This window comes from Bactrocera neohumeralis, chromosome 5 (assembly GCF_024586455.1).
Source record: "Bactrocera neohumeralis isolate Rockhampton chromosome 5, APGP_CSIRO_Bneo_wtdbg2-racon-allhic-juicebox.fasta_v2, whole genome shotgun sequence".
NCBI classification, from domain to species: domain Eukaryota; kingdom Metazoa; phylum Arthropoda; class Insecta; order Diptera; family Tephritidae; genus Bactrocera; species Bactrocera neohumeralis.
This window is the reverse complement of record NC_065922.1, coordinates 55,794,489-55,818,253: the sequence shown is the minus strand read 5'-3', so window position 1 is coordinate 55,818,253 and position 23,765 is coordinate 55,794,489. Positions and strand designations below refer to the sequence as shown.

Sequence of the window (23,765 nt, the reverse complement as noted above, 5' to 3'; positions counted from 1 at the left end):
ACAGGTTGCAAGGGTATAAAAACATCAACGTTAATTTTACAATTTCCCTATAATTTTCACTTGATTATGTTTATAAAGGGCGATCCACGAAGATATACTTTTTCAAAGGCCTATTTTTGACAGGTCGCACTTAAGTCGTGTCAAGCTGTCATGTCATTGTTGTTCAGTATTTTTTAGAATTTCCTCATGAAAAGAGTCCGCTTGAACAACTCTTGCAAATCGTTCAACTTTATTATGACAATTCAGGTTCTGTAAAGAATGAGTTTTGCACGCTTCGCTCAACATATGGTCTACATAATCGGCCTGCTGAACGTACTAATCGGAACACCATCACCCATCTGGAGACCCAGTATTCACTATTGAATGATAGTCGACGGAATCGATCACGTAAAGACAATATAGCAGTCGTAGTTAAGAGTGTACACGAAAACCGTCGTTATGTATAACCGCCCTTTCAATATAAGACCGAGCGTTGACACATTTTACTCGCCCATAACATATCACGCGCTTCTGAGCCCTCCTCGGCGTTGCGGATATTCAGTTTTACCGTTTATTTCACTGATTAACCAAGCTTCACATATGACATTTTGCTTTTAGAGTTGTCGTCATGAATCCGTTTTCAATTACCAGTCGCAAGCGAATGCAAAAATTACTTCGTTTTGCAGTGTTCAAGCAGAATTCCTGAAATTTAAAATCGTTATTCAACATCTCTTTGCTTCAATTCATAGGCATCCGATTTCCTTGTTTTTGAATGTATCTGGCTCCTTTAAAATGTTTTGAAACTGCTTTCAACTAGTAATGCTTCCAGTTCCTAATCTTTGAAATTTTTTGGCTGATTACGATTTTCTCTGTCTTCCGAGCCAAAAACACTACTTCTTAGTCCTGTAAACTACTTTTAAAGCATTCGCTCAACTAGAATGTCCATCATAAGCTTCCACCAAAATACGATAACATTCGGCTGAGGTGTCCTTCATATTAAAGTAGTGAAGAAGAACTCCCCACAACAACACATTTTCAAGCACAAAATTCGCCTATAACATATAATGAAAAAGTCACACAATGACAATTTCAATATGAAATAACAGTTAACATTGTCACCCTGTAAACTAAGCTTAGTTACCTGCACTGCCTGATCGATCAAACATTCAATGCAATCCACAAATAAATAACTGTCACTTTGCGTCGAACAGCTGTTTTTGTTTACTGAAAAACTAGACAACTTCTTGGTTACCAATTTTGTTTACTCCTTTTCAACTTCCACAAACAATTCAATAAATGTCAGCTAGATTAATTTTTGTATTGAAAAACATTTTTGAAGCCTCGAAAAAATTCATAAAAATATGATAAGTTATTGATAGATAAAAAGCAGAAATAACTGATTTAAGAAAGATATTTGCGAAAAAATTTGACAACTAAATTAGCAATCTAAAATTTAAAACAATTTGTGAAAAGACATCAACCGTTAAACGAAGATAGAGCGAAAGCACGACCCACAGAGATAAGATAAAGTAAAGGCATTAACAGCAAGAACACGAGTCAGAAGAAGCTTTTACAAAATGGTAAGTAAATATTTGTGTGTAATTTTGTATATGTGTATGTCGCAATCGGACTATTGGTAATCTAATAATGCTTAAAATTGGCCTGTGAAATTCATTAACTATTGAATATTGGATTATTCAAATATCGGTCTATAAAAAGTAAAGTATTCAGCAAACTAAGCAGACTTACTATTTATCACATTACTTTTGGGTCTTCCCGTGTTTCTTTTTGGTACAACGCTTGGAAATCTTTTAAGACTTCAGGTTTACCGAAAAATCATCCTATAGATGAGGCTCATTTCTGGCTTTATGGCTTCGGCGACAAAAAAAAAAATTGGTATATTGGGGTGAATCAAATTCTCATATGGTTCAGGAAACCCATTTGCATCCCTAAAAATTGTGCGGATTGTGGTATAACGGCATCATCGGCCTTATTTCTTTTGAAATGAGAAAGGAAATGCCGTTATCATCAATGGCCAGCATTATAACTCGAGGATGGTTATGGATATTCACCTTTCCCGATGATTTGATTGGCTGGCCAACTCTCAAATATGGTATTTTGAATTGTCACAAAGATCCATTAATCCCTTTCATCACCAATCACAATCCAATGCAAAAATAGATATGCGAAATCATCTTTCATTCATCACGACACCAAATTGAACTCCTTTGATTATATCCGGCTACATTTAAACATTTTGCAATGGCTGCTAGAGTGACTCCGAAAGCTTCTGTGAGCCTTTCTTTCGTTTTGCATCAATCTTCATACAGTCATTTTTCCAGTTTTTCATCTCCAAATTTTTTAAAAATTGTGTCTGAGTACATTCCAATTTCGTACAAGCGAATACCTTTATTATCAAGGTTAATGGCACTAAGCTTGTCAGGCTACTTAGACCAGATTTTTTACTCTTTATAAGCCTGCTTCAAATCTACAGGCTTTGAGCCACATTCGCAAGATTTCATGGAGAGTTCAGACTGCCCACTAGTACAGCGCAACTATTTTATAATGGTACTTCTTTTTTGCACAAATATGACTTCTTAGTGTCACCCAAGCCTCCTCCTTCCCCAGCAAAGCACTACTTTCCAGCCGGGTGTAAGCGTCTGTGGATTACCATACGTTGAGTAAATATTTAAATGCGATTATCTGCAACAACAATGCATCATTAGTGCACATCAACCACAACAACAACAGCAACAATTCACAAAAAGATGGTGCACGCGTGAAACCGGGAGTTCGACAATGAGCAACATGCAACGCGGCAATGCGGCGATATAACGGTCTTCAGTTTATCATCCGGCTGCGTCCTGCCGCGCTGCACAAGGCGCTCCCCAGCAATTGTAGCGATTTCTCAACAGCAGCCGCCTTCGCTGCTAAATGCACAAGCATTTCTGTGTGTGTGTGTGTATGTATGAGTTCGTAAATATGAATCCGCGTACAACAACTTAAGCGAAATTGACGCCGAAGCATGGCCGACGTTGCATGCAACGAATGCGTCACAACAACGGCGACAACAACAAAATTTATAACCAAAAATATGGAAATATTTATGAAATCAAGCCAACAAGTGCAAGCACAGCCCAACGCCTTGGTGGCGTTGTTGTCATTATGGATTTGTTGTTATTTTATTTATGAAATTTTCACTGCTTTCGCCGTTATTCTCACCAACTATCGGAAACAGCTCGCCCGCTAGTGGCATACTCACAGCTTTGTGAAAAGGAAAGGATTGTAGGGATAAGGGGCCTGCTGGCGCAAGTCAGTGTGGCGCTCGGACGCGGGTTTTTGAATAATTTGCATTCATAAAATATGCAATAAGCCAACAGCTGTTGTGATATTGTTTTGAAAGCCGCGTCATCATATTATTTAAACACTGGCTGCAAGCGAACGCAAAAAGCGCAGAAAAAACCCAATTTCACGGATACTTATACTTATTTGGTTGAAGTTTTGCTTACTTTTCAGCTTTAAATTGAATTTAAAACTACTTACAAATACAACATTGTTATGGAAGTGCAGCGTGACCCAGATCAGTTCAAAGAAAGCCTTCTATACTCTGCATTAAAAACGCAACTTTCTCTATTCTTCTTCGAACAGAATAGCCTTCAAAAATTGTATTGAAAATATTGAAAGTAAAATATTATTCTTCGCGCCAGTCATTCTTCCTTTTTGCTGTTTAGCACCAACTGGAGATTCCAAATGTAACTAGGTTGTTCTCCACCTGGTCTTTCCAACGGATTGTATGTCTCCTCTTCATCTGCTTCCCCAGGTGGGTACTTCGTCGAATACTCTCAGAGCTGGAGTGTTTTTATCCATTCGGATGTCATGAGCTACATATATGCAAAGGACCATAAATCTTCCACAGAACCTTTCTCTCGAAAACTCGTAACGCCGACTCATCAGATAATGTCATTGTTCATGCCTCCGCACCATGTAGAAGAACGGGGAGGAGGAGTGACTTGTAGAGTTTGGTCTTAGTTCGTCGAGAGAGGACTTTAATTCTTAATTGCCGAATCAGTCCGAAGAAGCACCTGTTGCATTCGATTTCGAGGCTGACGTGGTAGTTGGTGTTAATTCTGGTTCCAAGATAGACGAAATTAGCTACCACTTGAAAGTTATTACTGTCAATAGTGATGTGGGAGCCAAGTAGCGATTGCGACAACTGTTTATTGATGACATGAGATATTTCGTCTTGCCATCGTTCACTACCAGACCCATTTGCTTCGCTTCCGTATCCAGTCTGGTGAAAGCAGAACTTGCGGCGCGGTTGCTGAGGTCAATGATGTCAATATCATCGGCGTACGTCGCAGCTGTACACACTTATAAAAGATTGTGCCTTCTCGATTCAGCTCTGCAGCTCGCACTATTTTTTCCAGCAGTAGATTGAAGAACTCGCACGATTTGGTATCGAACAAGGTCCTTCCCAATCCTGACGGGGTATTACTTAACAGCCGTATTAGTATCTATCGTTATATGGCCTGGCGTTCTCCCTATGAGACACAATTCCTCTCTTAGTCATCAAAGCCGGCCATTTCTTGTCGATTGTTTCCTTTAAACGATCCAATCGTTGACAGTACTAGTACACATTAAGAGTTTGGAAACAGCCGTTGGCGCGCAGCTCATAGTAGATGATTCCCTGTCTATACCACCAAATACTTGGCAAAGCCTTGCTAAACATCAACCTTGGCTTGGCCACCGGCTCACCGTGATTTGAGCACGACCATTTTGGATGTTATTGTAAACGACCCACTTTTCAACACCATTACTGATCCGCTTCAGGAATGGATTGTTTTGTTCAAATTCAATAGCGATTCGTAGGTGGAAATATGGTCCAAGTGTTTGTTTGTGTTAAATCACGTGACGTCCATGCATTGAGATTCTTTTTCTATCCAGTCTTATTTAAACGATTTCAAAACAGAACCGATGAAACGAAAATTTCGGCAGCTGTCGGCAGCTGTCAAAAGTCGGAAGCTCTATTGTTGTTGTTGTAACAACATCTCCATTATGATAGTAAGGATTGGATAAGTTATCATCGAGATCATCCAACGGTAGGCCCAGGAAGCGAGCTGTTTCAACGGCAAAATCAATTTATTTTATTCAAAATAGGCTCCTTCTGCTTCTTACAGCTTATTGCACGGTCCAAAAGCATGTCGAACGAGTGTTTTAGCTCTTTGGCCGGTATGGCCGCCAGTATGCCGGTGCAAGCCTTTTGAATGGCCTCTATATCTGCATAACGTTTTCCTTTCATGGGCAAATGCATTTTTCCCAAAAGTAAAAAGTCGCCCGTTGCCATATCAGGTGAATACGGGGAGTGGTTAATGGTTAAAATGTGATTTTTGGTCAAATAATCGGTCACCAGCGTCGATCGATGAGATTTTTTGGTCGTCAGTCAATTTGTGCGGAAAAAACCGTGCACACACCTTTCGTAAGCCCAAATGTGCGGTCAAAATACAATAAATCGATGTTTTGGAGGTGTTCAATTCCATTTACATGAATTTCAATGATGATTTCTGCTGATTTTTGATGAATCACGCACAGTTTCGATGGAATTTCCGGTGATCACGGATTTTGATTAGCCCACATGTTGATTGTCATTTAAGTATGTCCTCACGACCACTTTGAAAACGTTGAAACCACTCGTGCACTCTGCTACGGGATAGGCAATCATCGCCATAAACTTGTTTCATCAATTGAAACGTTTTGGTAAAAGTTTTACCAATTTTATAACAAAATTTAATGTTGGCTCTTCTGTTGTGTTGTTCGAAACTCATTTTCGCACCGATAACACAAACATACTGACACTTAAAACGCAATAACTTCACTTCCAATCGTGGTGAAATGTCATGAAATTCTCACTGGAAAATCGATAAAGATAGCACTTCTAACGCACCAGTCGACAAATATATGGCGCCACCAGGAGGCGCTAGATTCAAAAAGTCCTGCTTACTTTGGAAAGCACCTTTTATGTTAGATATGTCAGGGTCCAATCTGTATAGGTGAGAGTTTAAACTGCTACAGCATCCAGAACGAAGCTGCGCAAGGCTCACTCTCGATTCTCACGTCAACTCGAGCTCTTCGTTTGCAATTGGTGGTGGTTTGGCTCCAAGTGCGGCATTCACTGAGAGAGAGTCGGTGAAGGCGGTCAGTGCACGTCTGTTGTTTGATGCGTTCGAACTCTGGTCGGTGTATTGTTTTATGTCGTCGGCGTAGTTGAGGAAGGACCTCTTGGTATTCCTAGGAGGTTCCGCTCTAAGCAAGTGACTGCAGGGATGATTTCTGCGAAAGCTCCCCAGCAGAAACTACTTGAAAGAGAGAGTTCATTTTGCTCCTTAACTGGGAGGATACGGTCCTCACTGTGCAGGTGTTTGATGGGAGACATCAAGAGGCATCCTGTTATAGTCCGGACTGTTCTGACATGTTTGTATCTTTCTCGTCTGTATTTCACTGCATCCAGGAAACCATATTTGTGCGGCGTAGTTAAGGACCGGCTGGCCGATTGCCTTGTATATTACCAACAACGTTTCTCTGTCTTTCTCCCATGAGCTGCCGGATAGTGACTTCATGATTTTCTGTACTTTGGCAATAATCGCGGTCGTGTGAGGAGTGAAGGAGCATAGGCTGTCGAACGTCAAGATCGAATTGGATCGATCAGTCGGAAGCTCTCATTCGAGATATTGATTTTCATTCAACTGGTTGACTTTACGCCGTCGGTCAATGTGAATGATATTTTTTTTTAATTAAATGACGGCAATTGGTCTGTTGTCAAAATAAAGTTAGTGCAAACCTCGCTATATTCCGTTATAATGATTTTTACGTCTTGACAGTCAAGCCTTCGTCTGAAGCTTTGCTTTTTTAACTCTTGTCTGCAATACCAAGCATTCGGCTTTAAGTTAAGCCTAAAGTGGAATCGTTTTCAACTATACATACTTCTATCGAACAAAATATTATTAACTCTTGGAAAATCGTTGCCTTGTCCGTATATGTGATATTTCACGAGCATCATTCTGCCTTATTCGGTGTTCTGAAAGACAAAGAAGGTCAACAGGTCGTTCCTTAAGACGCTTTAATAAATATTAAACAATTCAGAGTTGTCTTTTCCATAGTCTTCTCGTCAACTTTTCTACTTAACAGCTTAAATCTACTTACATACATATTTACCTTTTCGTTTACCGCGCTTTCGTCAATTTCTCTTCACATCGCCAGTCGCTTAATGCTTTGCACAACTCTTCCGTGTATTTACTCGTAAATGCATATGATTTATAAGACGTGCAAATATAAATACAAATGTACACGCATGTTTGTAAGTACGAGTCGGTGTTCTTCTCAGAAATCCTGTCAGTTCAATGCACTTGATAAACGAAAACGCGAATGCGAACGCCAAGCTGCTTTAGCGGTTCGCCTTGCATTTCAATTATTATATTTTTATAATCGATGGCTGGTGAAAGTTTCCATTCCATACTCACTTGCGCCTTTTTACATGTGTGTGTATGTGTGTATACGCCGTTAAATGTCTTGTTGTGTCATTATGGAATTGCCGCTGCAAGGATTGTCATTCGTTGTAGTGCCATCGAGTATGAAATGGATGTATGGATGCATGTACATATGTATGTTAATTATGTTTGTACGCCCGCTTGTTTGCACATATGTACATATGTTTGTGAGAGCAGAAAATATTAAGTTTGTCGTGGCTGATTTCGAAAACAAAAACAACAAATTTGTGAATAAGAACAACCATAATAATTAACTCGATCCCTTGTTGCTTCGCTGTTCGCGCTATTTGCCTCAATAAATTGAAAAACGTACCAGCTTGTAGACGTGTTATGTATAAGTGTATATTAAAATGAAATTTTCTTAACTTTGAAGTCTATATTTTATATTCATACTATTATTAATTTATTATGCAGACATCAATTGAAGAAGTAGCAATTATTTTTTTATGTACATATGTGCCACATGTATGTATATATATTTATCTAAATAAAGGGTGTTAAAAGAAATGGTCAATATTTAATAATTTTATAAAATTTTCTGTTTAAAGAGAATTTTTGGTATATTACCAGAAGGCTTCTTTATAAGAAGACTACTTTGAAGGCAAAATTTTCTAGTTTGGCAGCACTTTTGCCAACTTAGCCGAGCTCATCTCTTCATAAATCGGCCGATACTGCTGCAATTTCACGTTCGATTTTCGTACGAAGTTCATCAATTGTCGCTGGTTTGTTGGACTTCACAGGAAATAATCTAACGGCGTTAAATTGCACGACCCCCACCACCGCAATTGACTGGTCCATTTCGTGAGGTAACACGTTCACCAAACTTGGTTTTCAATAAATCGATTTGGATCTTATCTATATATATATATAATCTATATATATATATAATCTTTTAAAAATTGCTGTGTCGAAAATTAACGATATATGTTTTGAATCCAATAATTGTATGTCATCTTGCATCTCTCTGATTTTGACAAAAATTTTCTTTTATTAATTAATTTATTTTTTTTTTTAAATTTCATCGGATCTTCGGAGACCCATTTTTCCACATTAAAAAAACAAGCCGGAAAAAATAGAGATAATTAAAAAAGAAAACAAGTAAGGAAGGGCAAAGTTCGGGTGTCACCGAACATTTTATACTCTCGCATGATAAAGTGATAATCGAGATTTCATTATCCGTCATTTACATATTTTTCAAATACCGTAAAGTTTTATTCCGCTATCATCATTGGTTCCTAATGTATGTATATATTATACAGAGAAGGCATCAGATGGAATTCAAAATAGCGTTATATTGGACGAAGGCGTGGTTGTGAACCGATTTCACCCATATTTCGTACACGTCATCAGGGTGTTAAGAAAATATTATATACCGAGTTTTATTGAAATCGGTAGAGTAGTTTCTGAGATATGGTTTTTGGTCCATAAGTGGGCGAGGGCCACGCCCATTTTCAATTTTTAAAACAAGCCTGGGTGCAGCTTCCTTCTGCCATTTCTTCCGTAAAATTTAGTGTTTCTGACGTGTTTTGTTAGTCGGTTAACGCACTTTTAGTGATTTTCAACATAACCTTTGTATGGGAGGTGGGCGTGGTTATTATCCGATTTCTTCCATTTTTAAACCGTATATGGAAATGCCTGAAAGAAATGACTCTTGAAAGTTTGGTTGACATATCTATAGTAATTTCCGAGATATGTACAAAAAACTTAGTAGGGGCGAGGCCACGCCCACTTTTCCAAAAAAAATTACGTTCAAATATGCCCCTCCCTAATGCGATCCTTTGTGCCAAATTTCATTTTAATATCTTTATTTATGGCTTAGTTATGACACTTTACAGGTTTTCGGTTTTCGCCATTTTGTGGGCGTGGCAGTAGGCCGATTTTGCCCATCTTCGAACTTAACCTTCTTATGGAGCCAAGAAGTACGTGTACCAAGTTTCATCATGATATCTCAATTTTTACTCAAGTTACAACTTGCACGGACGGACGGACAGACACAGACATCCGGATTTCAACTCTACTCGCAACCTTGATCACTTTGGTATATATAACCCTATATCTGACTCTTTTAGTTTTAAGACTTACAAACAACCGTTATGTGAACAAAACTATAATACTCTCCTTAGCAACTTTGTTGCGAGAGTATAATAAGATTTTGAATGAGTTTTCTCTTGAAAATGTTTCGCAAAAGATACCTTAGTCAAAGAGAGATTGAGAAGATTATAGGGCACGCCGATCATGAAATCGCAAATCGCATTCTCCATGCAGATACGGTCGACTTAGTAGTCTTGCCTCCGGACACTATAGATGCAGTAAGTGACACGGAAAATATCGATGAAGAGGAGCAAATACTCAACGATGGAAGTGCGTTTGTGCCTCACGTAATAGCTGGAAACATTGGGCTATCTTGAGCGTACAATGAAAACAATCCGAATGCGTTAGCCGATTGTGACGAGACCGAGGAACATTCTACTGAATTTGAATTGAGTTCATATTCGCGTGTGACCTCCAAATATGCCACACATCGTAAGAGCATACAATAATCGAATGTTGATCTCTTCGATAATGCCATGAATAATTATCGAATTCGCGTTCGAGGAAAAAAGTGATATTTTTCACTGATAGCAAATGGATTTGATGCTGCAATGGTGAACGCTTGGAAAATTCATTGTGCTCTCATCAAATATGAAAAGGGAATGTCACGCACCACCGAAAGATATATTGCACGAATATAGAACCGTTGTATCATTTACAGTTCCGTATTTACGTTGCAGAATGTTTGCTTCGAATGGCAATATCGTCGATTTCGTCTTCGGAGACGTTGACTTCACAGTCAACAGCTGTTCGAAAATCCAAAGATGCCGCTCTGGAGAGTGTTCGTAAAGACAAAGTTGGGCATGGCATTAACAAATTAGAGAAGCCTCGTCGTTGTCAAAATTGTCACAAACATTCGTCATATAAATGCACAAAATGCGATGTAGTATAAGATATTGAACATTCAAGAAAAGTTTTTCAAAACTTACGACGTGTATCTATCTTTTATTGTAAATAAAATGTAATGTGAAATTGAAAAATTGAACAAAATAAACGTTTTGAATGACAAACTCTAATAAAATACTGTTTCACTTTAGTAAGTATCGTTTTCGGCTGATGGTCGAATTTTCGACCACATTCCCGGGGCTAAACGGCTTAATGTAAAAATCTCAAAAAGTTTGAATAAAATCAAAGCAGTGGATCTAAGTGCGGCCGGAAATGGGTGAAGTGTGTTTTACTATAGTACATATTATATTTATGTTGAACACAATCTATATAGAAAATCACATTGAACGCTTGGTAATACATAATTTTTCTTTTGTTTAATTTCAGCCGCCAAAAAAGGCTAAAGGAAAGAAGGGCAAGAAGGCGCCAAGTAAGTACCTTTGCTACTCACATATGCTTCAAATTCGTGTCGATTAGCGCTTAACGGAATATTCAATTTATTTTAAGAAAGTCTGTTAGTTTTTACATGCATGTGTCACCCTCTTTAAGCTTTAAATCGCACAAGAAACTCATGCACACAGCACTCAATAGCAAAGGGATAACCTCGACTCAGGCGACAAGCGCTTGCAATGCATCCCTTTTGCATAATAAATTAAATGTTGAAGGAAATGTGAAAAAAATTGCTTTATAGCTAAAACAGCGCTGTCTGCCATGCAGCAATGGCATTGCAGCAACGACGGCATTGACACTCAAAGCTGGAAATGGACATGAAGGGGACAGGCACAAATAATGCTGCATGCTTTTCGGCGCTTAAATGCATAAATATGCAAGAAATAAAATTACTTCGAGTGCGCTGCTTAAAATGGCGAATGCAGTAATATGGCAATACAAACACGCTACGTAGGATATGCCGAAACTGGTGTCACTAGGCTTGCCAAAGCGTCGACTTTTCGCACAATTGCAGTGCGCCTAAAAGTGCGCTATCAAAAGCACACAATGGTTGCGTGTAATTTACGAGCATATTTTGAGGCGCCACGACACGAGCAAAATCCGCAGTTTTGGTTATTTTAGTGCGCGCCAAATGAAATACGCTTCCGGCTGACGAAGAAGTCAATTGTGTGCGTTTTAGACGCGCTTAGAGCGTCGCATGGCCGCCACGAAAACAATAGCGGCGACAATGGCTTATTGACGCTTTTAGTGGAAAAATGTCAATGGCTGATAAGCCTTAATGCGGATCGGCGGATTTTTGCGATTTTTATGCAATCGAGCGACAACAATTCGTTTCACCAAAAAAGTTGCACATTCATCATGCATAAAGAATAAATTCGCTGTTGCGTTATTTTGGCGGGCATTGATGCCACCATGCAGTGGCATGTACTTCGTGCAACATTTTGAATTGCCGACAATGTGTGTACATTAACCGCGCAACAAAGTGCTGCAACTTACGCGTATTTATGTAGTGGCACATATTGCTACAATTGCTGCACTCGCAATGTCATGCTGGGCAATAAAAGAAATTCTCATGCGTTATATAGGTTTGTAGTCAAGCAGACATAAGCCCTTGCCATGCAGTATGCTTGCCGGTCATTTTGCCTGCCAATTAAACGCAGTGCGGCACTGAACAGATACCACTGATACATGCATGCCCATGTATTCATATTTATATTTATTTAAACCTGTGTGTATCGCTGTGTTGTAGCAAATGTTGCATGCAACATGGTCGCTATGAAAATTAAAGCACACACGAAGTTATGACTGTCGCTGATATTACTTAATTGTTGGTCACTGTCGTAAGCCATTAACTACTGGCCAGTTGAGGACTGGTACATATACATAGATCTGTACATATATATAAGTATATATTTATAAACATCAGGGTGAAACATTATTACCTAAGCTTATTTCTATTTACACACACTCCTTGAATTTTCAGTTGTTGCCTTGAAAAAGGTTTCAACGTAAGCAAACTCTTTATTCTCAATTTAAATCATGCTTAAATCATATTTCTCTCCCCATCTATGGTATATACATACCGTCTTTTGATATTTTTCATTAGGAAAGAAAATCTATAATCTTGAAAAAAAATTATATTCTATTACAAAATTGTCTGTTCTACAAAAAAGTTCCAAATAAATTGTTTAGTAAGACATTCTTGTAAAAGTTATATGCAGATAAAATCATATTCTCTGTTGCTCATACGACGTGGTATACCGTACGAATAGACGCTCCTTATCAGTTCTTCGCCACCGTATTTGAATAGCTCGACTGGCAACCCATCGGCCCTCACCGCTTTGTTATTTTGCAGACGGGTAATTGATATTCGAAGCTCTTCCTGATCGGATAATGGAACGTCTGCTCCATCGTTATGGATTGGAGAATCGGGATCACGGTCATTGGGAATGTTTCATCATGGAGGCTGAATTTACAGACCGTTGTGTCAAAGATACCTTCTTTGCCCAACTTGGTGTTAAAGTCGCCAAGCACTATTTTGACATCGTAGCGGAGGCAGCTCTCATAGGTGAGCTCCAAGCTCACCCAAGGACCTACTCATCTCAGTCTTTGTCCCGTCCATGGCATCCACCTTCAAATGAAAGTTATTTAGCTACCCAGAGGATACTTGGTCTCAGACCGAAAGTCGTGAGCTGCTGAGCCATATGTAAAATTAATGGCGCCTAGAGAACTTTGCTCATTTGTATTAACTTCTACACATTGCTCCATCCACCCTACAAATATATACAGTCAAAGCTCTCTTAAGCGAACACTGACGTCCGCAGCGATTTTGTCCGTCTAAGGGAGATGTCCGTCCAATAGAGAGTTTTAAGGAAAATAAAAAAAAAACCAAATATGTGGAATGTTCCCTCCACTAAGGAAATAAATATGTTAATACATTTCAAAACATTTTATAATAAATTTTTATTATTATAGTAAAATATTCGTGTACATACATATGTATAAGAAATTCAGATTCATAAATCATAAACATAAATGAAATTAGGATTAGGTATTAGAACATATGCAAAATTTAAAAATTAGTTTTATTGCTGGAGAAATTGACGGATTGTTGATTGCTTTAGGTTTGTTTGCTTCCATTTTTCTCATTTTCCACAAGACGAATATCTAAAGTTATTAGTTGTTGATAAGCAACAACATCACGTTTAGAAAACGTTTTCAAGCGAGAAATTTGTTTGAATACTTCATGATAAATATTAATTAGATCCAAGTCTTCAATGAGCTACCTCCTCATCAGAATCACTTAAATCCTCCCCAGTATTAGTAACGCCTTCATAAACAATTTCAATATTGTCATTTTCTGTGTATGCAAAGTTATCAATATTTAAATAATCCTCTAATATAATGCCACTAAGTTGTGCAATTTCATTTAAATTAAAGAGTGTTGCTAATGGAATATCATCATCAAGCTCAAACAGTTCGACATTCGAATTTTGTATAAATCCAGATTTTCGGAAACAGTTTTCTACGTTTGACGCTTCAATTTTCTCCCAAGAAGCTTTGGCAAAACACAGAGCATGAAGTATATTTATTTTTTTGATAATTATGATGCGGATTTAGCTGTATCCATATTCGATAGCATATCTTTTATAATGAAGTTTCTGTACATGGCTTTACAATTTTGAATTATGCCCTGATCTAAGGGCTGGCATATGGATGTTGTATTAGGCGGTAGAAACTCTAAAGTTATGTTTGTCAAGCAGATATCTCTGGGATGAGAGGCAGCATTATCTAAAAATAAAAGAATATTCATTTTTGTGTCCACGCCTTTTTGTGTGATTTCGGGCCGCTTTTCCAATGACTAATAGCTTTTCTTTCTGTCCAACCATATTGACACAAAACATAATGTAAGTCTTTCCTTCGACAATTTACCACCAGTACATTTCTCTGATTTTAGAGCCAACATTTTGTCAGGTATGGCTCGAAAAAATAGAGACCAGATAACCAACTTGGAATAATGGATACCCTAACTAACACATGCGTGTGTTAAAAATATATATAAGGCAATCATATTCTTTAGGCAATTAACTAAGGTCATGAAAATTTCCGTCAGTATAAGAGAAAGAATTCTATACTTAGACGTTTCTAGATTTACTTGCGCACATGTGCATGTGCATATGTACTCGAATATGTACATAGGCTTTAACGGGATCTTATTTATTTGTTTGTACTAATGCCCTGCACTTAGAGTCGCGAGTCAAGTGCGGTTGCAGTGCAGCTGTTGTCTCCTTACTTAATTTTCACAACCGAGCGGATAATTGCTTTTACCACAAGCGACTCGGCGCAGTCGGATACTTGGTCACTCATACGCCACGTCAGCCTAAAGATCTTGCAAAAATTTGCTTACTGCCCATTAGAAGCCAAAAAAGTTAGAGAGGAATTGTCATCATGAGCGAAATGAACAATCAAACAATCCTAGTAACTGCAAAACATTTATCTTCTTTCGTTCATGACGTCACGAACGAATATAGTTTTTGTGAAACGAACTTCACAATAATTAACCCGACGAAACTGTCGTAACCTTCAAATCTTATCATTGTTGGGCAGGATGGAATATAGCGTGGATTCTTCAATATTCAAAACTATAATCTAAGGCTAAGTGTTGAATTGAAATTACATTCATCTAACATCCATTTACTGTCATTATACTCCCAGACAACCAGACAATAAATAGTTATACATTTTCGCTATTGCTAACTGGGCAACTAAATGTTTCGTCAACTTCCTCAATTTCGTAAATACTCGTCCGTGCCACATGACCTCCGCTGCGCCACAAGCGGCATAATTGCCCAAATGCACATTTCGCGACGGGACGCACTCAACTCCACTTTGCGGTGCCGTCTCCGCCAGTAAGGTATATACATACATACATGCCTGTATGTATGTAAGTGCTTGCTGGTCAACTACAGCTGACGTTCCGCACCGCAAAAGCTATACCACCCAGCCATACGATACATTAGCAACTTAGTTACTAAATACCGTCTCTCGAGGGTACCCTGCGCAATAATGGCGCGCCAACTCATATGTGAAAAGAGCAGCAACAACACAAAAAAGGAAAACTTAGCAAACTGGAGAAAAGCAAAAATTAAAGTAGAAAATAATTGCGCAAATAGAGAACCACATGAAATCATTGCCGCCGCTGGTGTAAGCCACAACAAGTGCATCGCGTTCAGCGATTGTTCAGCCACTTTCGGCACAGGCAACAAACAGACCAAGGCCAATTGCAGCGCTATGTCGAGAAATTAATTATACCATGAGTGACAATTATAAAGCTACACGTAAGGCGATCTTTTATTTATAGAAATTGTATCGTTTAGACTATTTTGGGGTAACTATACAGAAGTAATTAAAGCGTAAACGAATTTTTAACTGTTAAGTTAGGTTAGTGTTCGGTTTCGGGTCTATTTTCAAGATTTTTATTACGGGATGCCTACATGTAATTGAAACATAGGTCTTTTGGACCAAAACATCCTCATGTTTAAAAGAACTAGATTGAGAGCTTGAAATCCCGTCCCACAATGCTCTTATACCGAGTTGTTGATGAGTGCTCTCAGATAGCAGAAGTGCAAGTCGATTAGCGAAACGTTCGGCTGTCTGTTGTGTTTGCAGCTTCTCGACGTCGAATCTTCCTTGTGTTTGTTAACGTGCGTTTTTTGCTGCACAGAAGCGTGTTCCTTTCTTCGCTGCAACAAGATAGTGGTTCGAGTCAATGCTAGGACCTCGGAACGTACGCACGTCTAAAATACCGAAGACTTTCTTTCGTCTAACACAACATGAACGATCTGGTTGGTCGCTTTTCGATCCAAAGAGAGCCAGGTAGTAATGAATTTTTCTATGCTGGAATCTAATACTACAGATAACCATATTTCGGGCTCTGGCGAAGTCGATCAGCTTCAACCCATTTGAGAATGTTTCCTTATGGAGGCTAAATTCTTCTTTGTCTACCCTGGCCTTAAAGTCGCCAAACATGATTTTTACATCTCGGCGGGAGCAGCTCTCATAGGTGCGCTCCAAGCGCTTATATAATACATATTTAGGCACATCGTCCTTCTCTTCCGTCAGGACGTGGGCGCAAATCAGAGATACGAGTATGTTGAAGAACTTCCCTTTGATGCGAATTTTGGCTATACGTTCTTCCACCGGGGTAAATGCCAGTACTCGGCAACGGAGTCTCTCTCCCATCGCGAATCCCTCACTGAATTGCCTTTACTCTAACGAGGACATCAACCAGCTGTGCAGCGGCACCTTCCCATTTAAGGGACCGAACATTGCAGGTGCATGCCTTTAAATCGTAATCGTTAGTTCGTCTGCAGTGGTCGTCATCAAAAGGAGGTCACTCATCCCAGGCTGTTCTATTCTTGTCTTCATTGGGGTGGTTTTTTACACAACCCTGGAGAGGGGATGTTTCGCCTTCTCACTTTAGTTCGCCTTCAATCGGATATTTTTTGGCCACCCATAGGATACTTGATCTAAGACCAGAAGTCGAAAACTGCTTGAACCATATGTAAAATAATCATTTCTGGCCACTACCAAGTGAATGGCTCTCAGAGGACTTTCCTCACTTGCGTGAACTTTTACACATAGCTCCATCTTCAAATTTAATATATCCTCAAAAAACTAGTCTTATTTCGGAAAATGGTATGTGCTTCGTGATTACTTTATAACCTTCTAACCGATTTTGGATAAGTACACTATATTAAGACCCCAAGGGAAGCTTGTCAGTATAGCTTTTCCCACGCAGTGAAGGCATTAAGCACAGGCAATGGCCTCCTAAATACTCTACAACCAGGTAGAGGCTAGCCTTACTGAGGACAAAGATATAACTGGAATCCTTGCGGTCGATCTTGGGCCAAACGGCTTTTGCGCCAACACATGTACTGATGGTGGCCCAGCGGTGGCTAAGCTTCCGCGAAGCCCAGCTATCTAGTAGTAGAACACAAGAGAATAAGGGAGCATCGACCCGCTCCCATTCTACCTAAAGCGGTTCTAGGGTGCCTTTTCTTGCTAGCTCATCAGCTTTACAATTTCCTGCGATTCCGCTGTGGCATGACACCCATACCAGTCATATCACAAAGACACTCGATGCTATTGATAGCGAGGTTAGCCACTCTTTGACCAGCCCTGAAAGCACTGTTAATGAGTTAAAGCCGCTCTGCTATCTGATGAAGGTTACTTCTCTGAAGGAGGCTGCACTCCGGTTCAGTAAATCTAGTGCTATCTTAATGGCCTTGACTTGGAAAACACTACAGTAGTCAGGAAGTCTGAATCTGTGGTTGATAGAGAGCTCCTAAGGGTAAACCCCTCCACCAACCTTCCCTGCTAGTGTTGTTCAGTGACATTTTACTTTCGACATCCTCTTTACTCATTATCAAGGCCAAGACAATATAAAAACACTAAGTAGAATGTAACAACAACGACCGTTTCAATTAAAACTCAATTATTGGTAATTATTAAGTGACACCACTTACTTTGAATGCCAGTAATAAAGTCATGATTTATAACGACTTTACTTATTAGCTCTCATATGCTACCACCAACAGCGCTTACTCTCACTTATAGTGCCACACACATACTTACACACTTATTTCTTGTCCTGCTGCGAAATTAGTCGCAGCACGAAATGGTATGATGCTCACAAACCCAAGAACAACTTCAACACACACTTAACCTAATTCGACAAGCTTAAATGAATTTGAAATCATCGCGATTCGATTTCGATTAGCTGCAATTGAGTTCACTTTCTATGCTTTCAGTGTTAATTGATGGCGTGGACACGTCCACCATGACGCGCGACCAGCTGGAGCAGTTCGCGTTGAAACTGAAGGAGGAGATGGAGCGTGAACGTGAAGAGCGTAACTTCTTTCAATTGGAGCGCGACAAAATACGCACATTCTGGGAGATCACCAGAGGACAGTTGGGTATGTCCTCACTCATGGCAATTAACAGGGATGATTTATACGCTTTCTAACTGGTTTTAATTGCTATTATTTGATGTAATTTAATATAGAGGAAACCCGCTATGAGGTTCGTCACAAGGATCACGAAGTGGAGATGGCACAAGAGCTGGCCGATGTCGACACCAAACACATTATGCAACAGATGAAGCATTTACAGTATGAGAACCAAAATAAAATTGGGGAAATACGCGCCGAGGCCATGACACAGCTGAAGCTGGCGCAAGAGGATCATGTGGCGCAGGAGCAGGAATTGCTGAAGGATAAGCGCGATTTGCGACGTCTGTTGCGGGAGCACGACGAAACGCATGAACTGCAAATTCAGCAGCTGAAGATGAAACACAATGATGAGATGGCGTGAGTAGTTATTTTAACAATTTTTACTCTTTAAACTCCAGCGTGTCAGGCTGATCATTAAAGGGTATTTGACTCGGACCGGTCCATTCTTAAATCAATACCATTTTCCTACATTGGTACAATCTTTTTTATGTTCGTGCGAAGTTTGGTCTCCATATGAGATTGGGTACGGACTTTAACCATGAGACAAGTTTTTGTATGTCTAATGGCATCGCGGAGATTCTGCATTATGGGGTCTACTTTATCACAAACATAAGTATTTGAACAAAAGTATTTGAGTGACCCAAAGAATTCAGTCAAAGTCGTGAAGTCCTCGAAAACTTGCCTCATGCGAGTTGTCCTTCCACCTCTGTTAATGACGATAAGATCGAAAAAGTTGCAGTGCTCAGAGAGATAACAGGTGATCTCAAAATCTCTTATGGATTGACTGTAAGTGCCGGTGCGCAGTTGGATAGAGGTTGTGGACGAACTGCTCTTTTGCTAACTAACAATGGAGTCCGTTTTTAAGGATATGTGGACGACATTGTTATCATGGCTAGAGGAAAATTTGAGGACACTCTCAGCGATATCATACAAAGGGGACTAGGCGTAGCCAAAGGATGGTGCAGTTGGACTTATCATCAATCCATCGAAGACGACCATCGTCCCGATTACGAGACGCAGGTCCCTGCCTGGCCTCAGGAACCTAACCCTTGGGACAGAGAGATGGAGATGACAAATATGATCAAACACTTTGCTTTCATGCTGGATTCCACTCTGCGGTTGTAGCAGCATGTTGATCTGACAAAGCTACTAAAGCACTTATGGTTTGTAATCGGCTAGCTGATAAATCCTGGGGCTCCAAGTCAAGGATTGTCAAGTGGTTGTACGTCATGATCGTGCGACCGATTATCATATATAGAGCGGTGGTATCGGCCCAAGCTGCAACGACTCGCCTGCATCTGCGTGTCGGGTTTATTTCTTTCAGTCTCCGTTCCTTAAAGGAGCTGCTCCGTAAGGAATGGGCTGGGAGGGGTATTGGCAACAACTCCAAGTCTTGCGCCAAAAGTGACTAATGGGTGGTTACAACCTTAAAAGGCTTAAATATGTAATCAACATCACAAGGGACAAACTCAGGCTACTTGTCGCCTTCTAGCCTGGCCATTGCAGGCTCAAGAAGCACTTATATAACAAGAACCTTTTGTGCGAATTTCCGGCTCTGCCAGATGAAGTCGGAACTTCTTAACACCTTCTAATTGACAACACAGCAGTCGGTAGATGCAGGATAAAAGCCTTTAGATCCATGTTTCCAAATTTGGATTACATCAATAGCATCTAGCAATATATTGGAATTTATCAATATGCTGAGGCTAAGTGAGTCGTTGTGACTTACGAGAAGGCACAATACACCTTAGATCACGGGGCAACCCTCATTTATTTATCTAATCTAATCTGTCAGTGCCAGACTCGTACCAAAAGATCTAAAGTAAAAAAAGGCGCTGAATAGAAGTCGCTAAGGATATGTTGGATAATGTAACTGAGGGCCCCATATTTTTCAAACGCATCATAATTAGTGAAGAGCCTTGAGTTTGTAGCCGTAACCGGAAAATTGTTAGAGTGTATGGAAGGAATTAAGAGAATTAGGATTAACTTTTGGCATACTTGTATTGGCTTAGAACCCCCATTTTGAAGGTGTTAAAAAAAAGATATTTTGAAAAAGAAATTTAACTGTGGGAAATTTTTTTTGACAGTCCGGGTCAAATTTGATCATATTATATGGAGCTAGTTAAACTGATTAAATCTTCTCACAGTATCTTTATACTTATAATGTAAACTGACAAAATTGATATCATTGCTTTCCGCTTCCAGCGAAGCGCGCATACAATTCCAACGCGAAGCCAAAGATATGGAACTGCTGCATGAAGAGAAAATGAAGGCGCTGAAAAATGAAGTCGAACTGGTGTACCGCATGCAAATGTTCGAGGTGGAGGAACGTAAGAACACACAAATACAACGTTTGATTGAAAGTCACGACACCGCCTTCAATGACATGAAGAACTACTACAACGACATCACACTGAACAATTTGGGTCTAATCAGCAGTTTGAAGGAACAACTCGAAGCGTTGCGTAAGCAGTCCGAACGCAGCGACCGCACAGCCGCCGAAATGATGGCTGAAAATCGCAAACTAAAAGAACCGCTCGAAGCAGCACAAGCCGAGCTTGCCGATTTGCGGCGCAAGATGGAACATTTCGAGCGCGATCGCAATCAACTGGCGCGTCTCAAAGCACGCAACACTTATATAGAGAAGCAATTGAAGGCGCTCACATGGGAAACCGAAACGCTGTTATTGCGAAACGACACACTCAAAAAGGAGCGCGAAGAACTCAAATTGAAATTTGACGATGTCGTTATGGAGCTGCAACAGAAGACGGGCTTAAAGAATGTGCTGCTCGAACGCAAGATATCCATGATGGAGCGTGAGGGTGAGAAACGCGATTTATTGCTCAAACAGACACAGATGATCTGCGGCGCTTCCGGCGATGTTACACAAAATATGCAGAAGCAAATCGCATCGTCGCTGGATGAGAAGAATAAATTGATTGACGAGCTGCGCTACGAACTGGTGCGCGTCATCAAAGCGCACGACGATCTGCTCGCCACATACGAATCCAAATTGACGCAGTTCGGCATACCGCAGGATGAATTGGGCTTCGAACCGCTGCGCCTGTCCGAGAAGCATCGTTATTTATGCGGCCCAGCTGGCCTGGTGACCAAAAATCAATGAAGAACTCCTGCCAATATGTCAATGATGCAGACACGCTTATCGGTTTGGCATGTTTCTTATTTTCGTTCTTTTTTTTTGGTTTTGTTCGTGCACTTTTGTATACGCTTTAAGCTGGCATTAACGCGAGAGGCTAATGGACTGAATGGAGGGTAGTATTTTTTTAACTTCTGAAACATACAACAACCACAAGCATATTTTTTAAAATATACATACCTAGATACGAGCCTGTGTGCGTAGTTGTGTGTTACGTTATTGTATATGTTCGTGATTTTTTTCACATTTTGTTTGCTGCCTCTGTTCAATGCTTGAATGGAACTTTCGCTTTATGTGCGATGATTTACTGGCACACTGATGCGGCTGCAGGCATACTCGTTGTTGTTGTACTGCAACAATACTGATAGCATGTCGGGTCGTTGGCGGGTGGCGGGTGGTGCGGTGGCATGTCGTCGTCAATTGCATGCCAGCAAGTACATTATTCAAAAATTCCGCTATGTTCGGGATGTGGTAATGGTGTTGACGTTAACGGTGTTTTGGCTGCAGCAGATCTTGGCCATTGGCCAAGAATACGGTGCAGTGGAGTGCACTGAGCAAATAAGCGCTCTTGCGCCAGCAGTAACGGCAGTTGAACTTGAAAATGACACAGCAGTGGCATGATAAATTTTAAGGTGAGTGAAAAGATAAGAAGGTGTGTTTAGTAGGATGAGGAGGATTCGAAAAATAATTCTTCAGGTGGACTATTTTAGTTGCCTAAGAAACTGAGGGTACAAATTATCGTAAGCTTTAAGTCTTTTATGTTTTGCAGCAAAGGCTTTTGTGAGGTTTTTCCACTCGGTTTCACACAGTCAGTAAAAGAAAGATGTTTACGTAACGAAACAACGATTCTAAGATCAAATTTCTAGATTCTCCACTTTACTAATGTTGTCTTTGGTCCATTCCCCATAATATTAGCTTGAGAAAGACCCAACTGACTTCGATTTGTGAGTAATAATCAGACTATAATTGAACTAATCCTAACTAAAAGCTGAGCCATTTCGTGGTTTCTTACTTTTTTAAAGAAAAAGCACAGAAACTTTAAATTTAATGAAGAATGACACGCGTGATGTTTTAGTCTAAGTCCTGAATGGAAGCGGGATTGTCCGCATAGACTTTAGACTATTCCCATAGGAAAAAGTCTAACGGTTTTATATCACTTGATCAATCGACCGGCCAAAACGTGAAATTATCTGCTCACCTAAATGTTCGCTCAATAAATCCATTGATTGATACGCTGTTTGAAAGGTGGCCCTTGCTGAGAGCGAAGAGTTGCCTAGACATTTTGGGATTTACCCTAGAAGGATCTTGGGACTGTACAGTTGTTGATAGTTGACCAACATTTCAACAATGAACAGTTCAATAATGAAGCCAACGAAGCTCCCTCCGAAATTATTTAGACTGGAATATACAATAGCAAGCTAATCAGCCTTACAGTTTCCCACAATACCGCTATGGTCTTACACCTAAACCAGTCTAATAGTAAAATAGCTCGATGCTAAGGATCGTTCATCCTTTCACTAGTCTTGAGCGCACAGTCAGCGAACTCAAGGCTAATATCGCTACCCTACTATGAGAGTGGACAGTAACCACTCCAAAGGAGGCTGCACACCGAAGCAGTAAATCTACAGCTATTTTTATAACAGTGAATGAGCTGATGAAAAGTTCCCTTCACCAATTCTTTCCGCAAGCTTTGATCCATCCATAAAAAAGCTTACCATCGCTTTGCTCCAGCGGGTTCTTCTCTCCCATTTCTTCGACGAGTATATGTAAGCAGAGAAGTGACAGCCAGGGCTAGGCTCGATGACCTGGCAATCCAAGTATTTTGGAATAAAGTCCAAATGTGTTAGGGTTTCCGGGTGCCTAGACTCGCAGTCACCTAAGTACCCAGAATCTCTGAGTCTGAGGGCAGCTTTCACAGACATGGACCTTGCGGTTATATCATCCGTTGAAATAGGTAGCGATACATTCAACAGCTGGTGCGGTTTGTAGTGCAAACAAGAATTCCGTAGAACATTATAGGCTTAACTATTGATTCATACAGACAAATAACTACCTTTGGTGACAGTCCCCACCTTTTGCAATGGCTTCCCTGCAGAAATACAGGAGAGCCGATGCCTTCTTTGCTCTTTCCATAAATACATACATACA

General features: G+C 40.0%; 1 protein-coding gene across 1 annotated transcript; it reads left to right on the top strand.

The window, feature by feature from the left end:
• Positions 1-1,260: 1,260 nt before the first annotated feature.
• LOC126757917 (dynein regulatory complex subunit 4) lies at positions 1,261-21,808 on the top strand. The gene is made up of 5 exons (XM_050471843.1): positions 1,261-1,559; positions 10,884-10,926; positions 18,260-18,424; positions 18,514-18,817; positions 20,666-21,808. Exons 1-5 carry the CDS (start codon positions 1,557-1,559, stop codon positions 21,582-21,584), a joined length of 1,434 nt encoding a protein of 477 aa, XP_050327800.1. The 5' UTR covers positions 1,261-1,556; the 3' UTR covers positions 21,585-21,808.
• The last annotated feature ends 1,957 nt before the right edge of the window (positions 21,809-23,765 follow it).

Excerpts from the sequence above, each read along its gene's own strand:
- LOC126757917 (XM_050471843.1), top strand. Across the intron at positions 10,927-18,259 it reads GAAGGGCAAGAAGGCGCCAA|TGTTAATTGATGGCGTGGAC; the intron begins GTAAGTACCTTT and ends CTATGCTTTCAG. Across the intron at positions 18,818-20,665 it reads AAACACAATGATGAGATGGC|CGAAGCGCGCATACAATTCC; the intron begins GTGAGTAGTTAT and ends TTCCGCTTCCAG.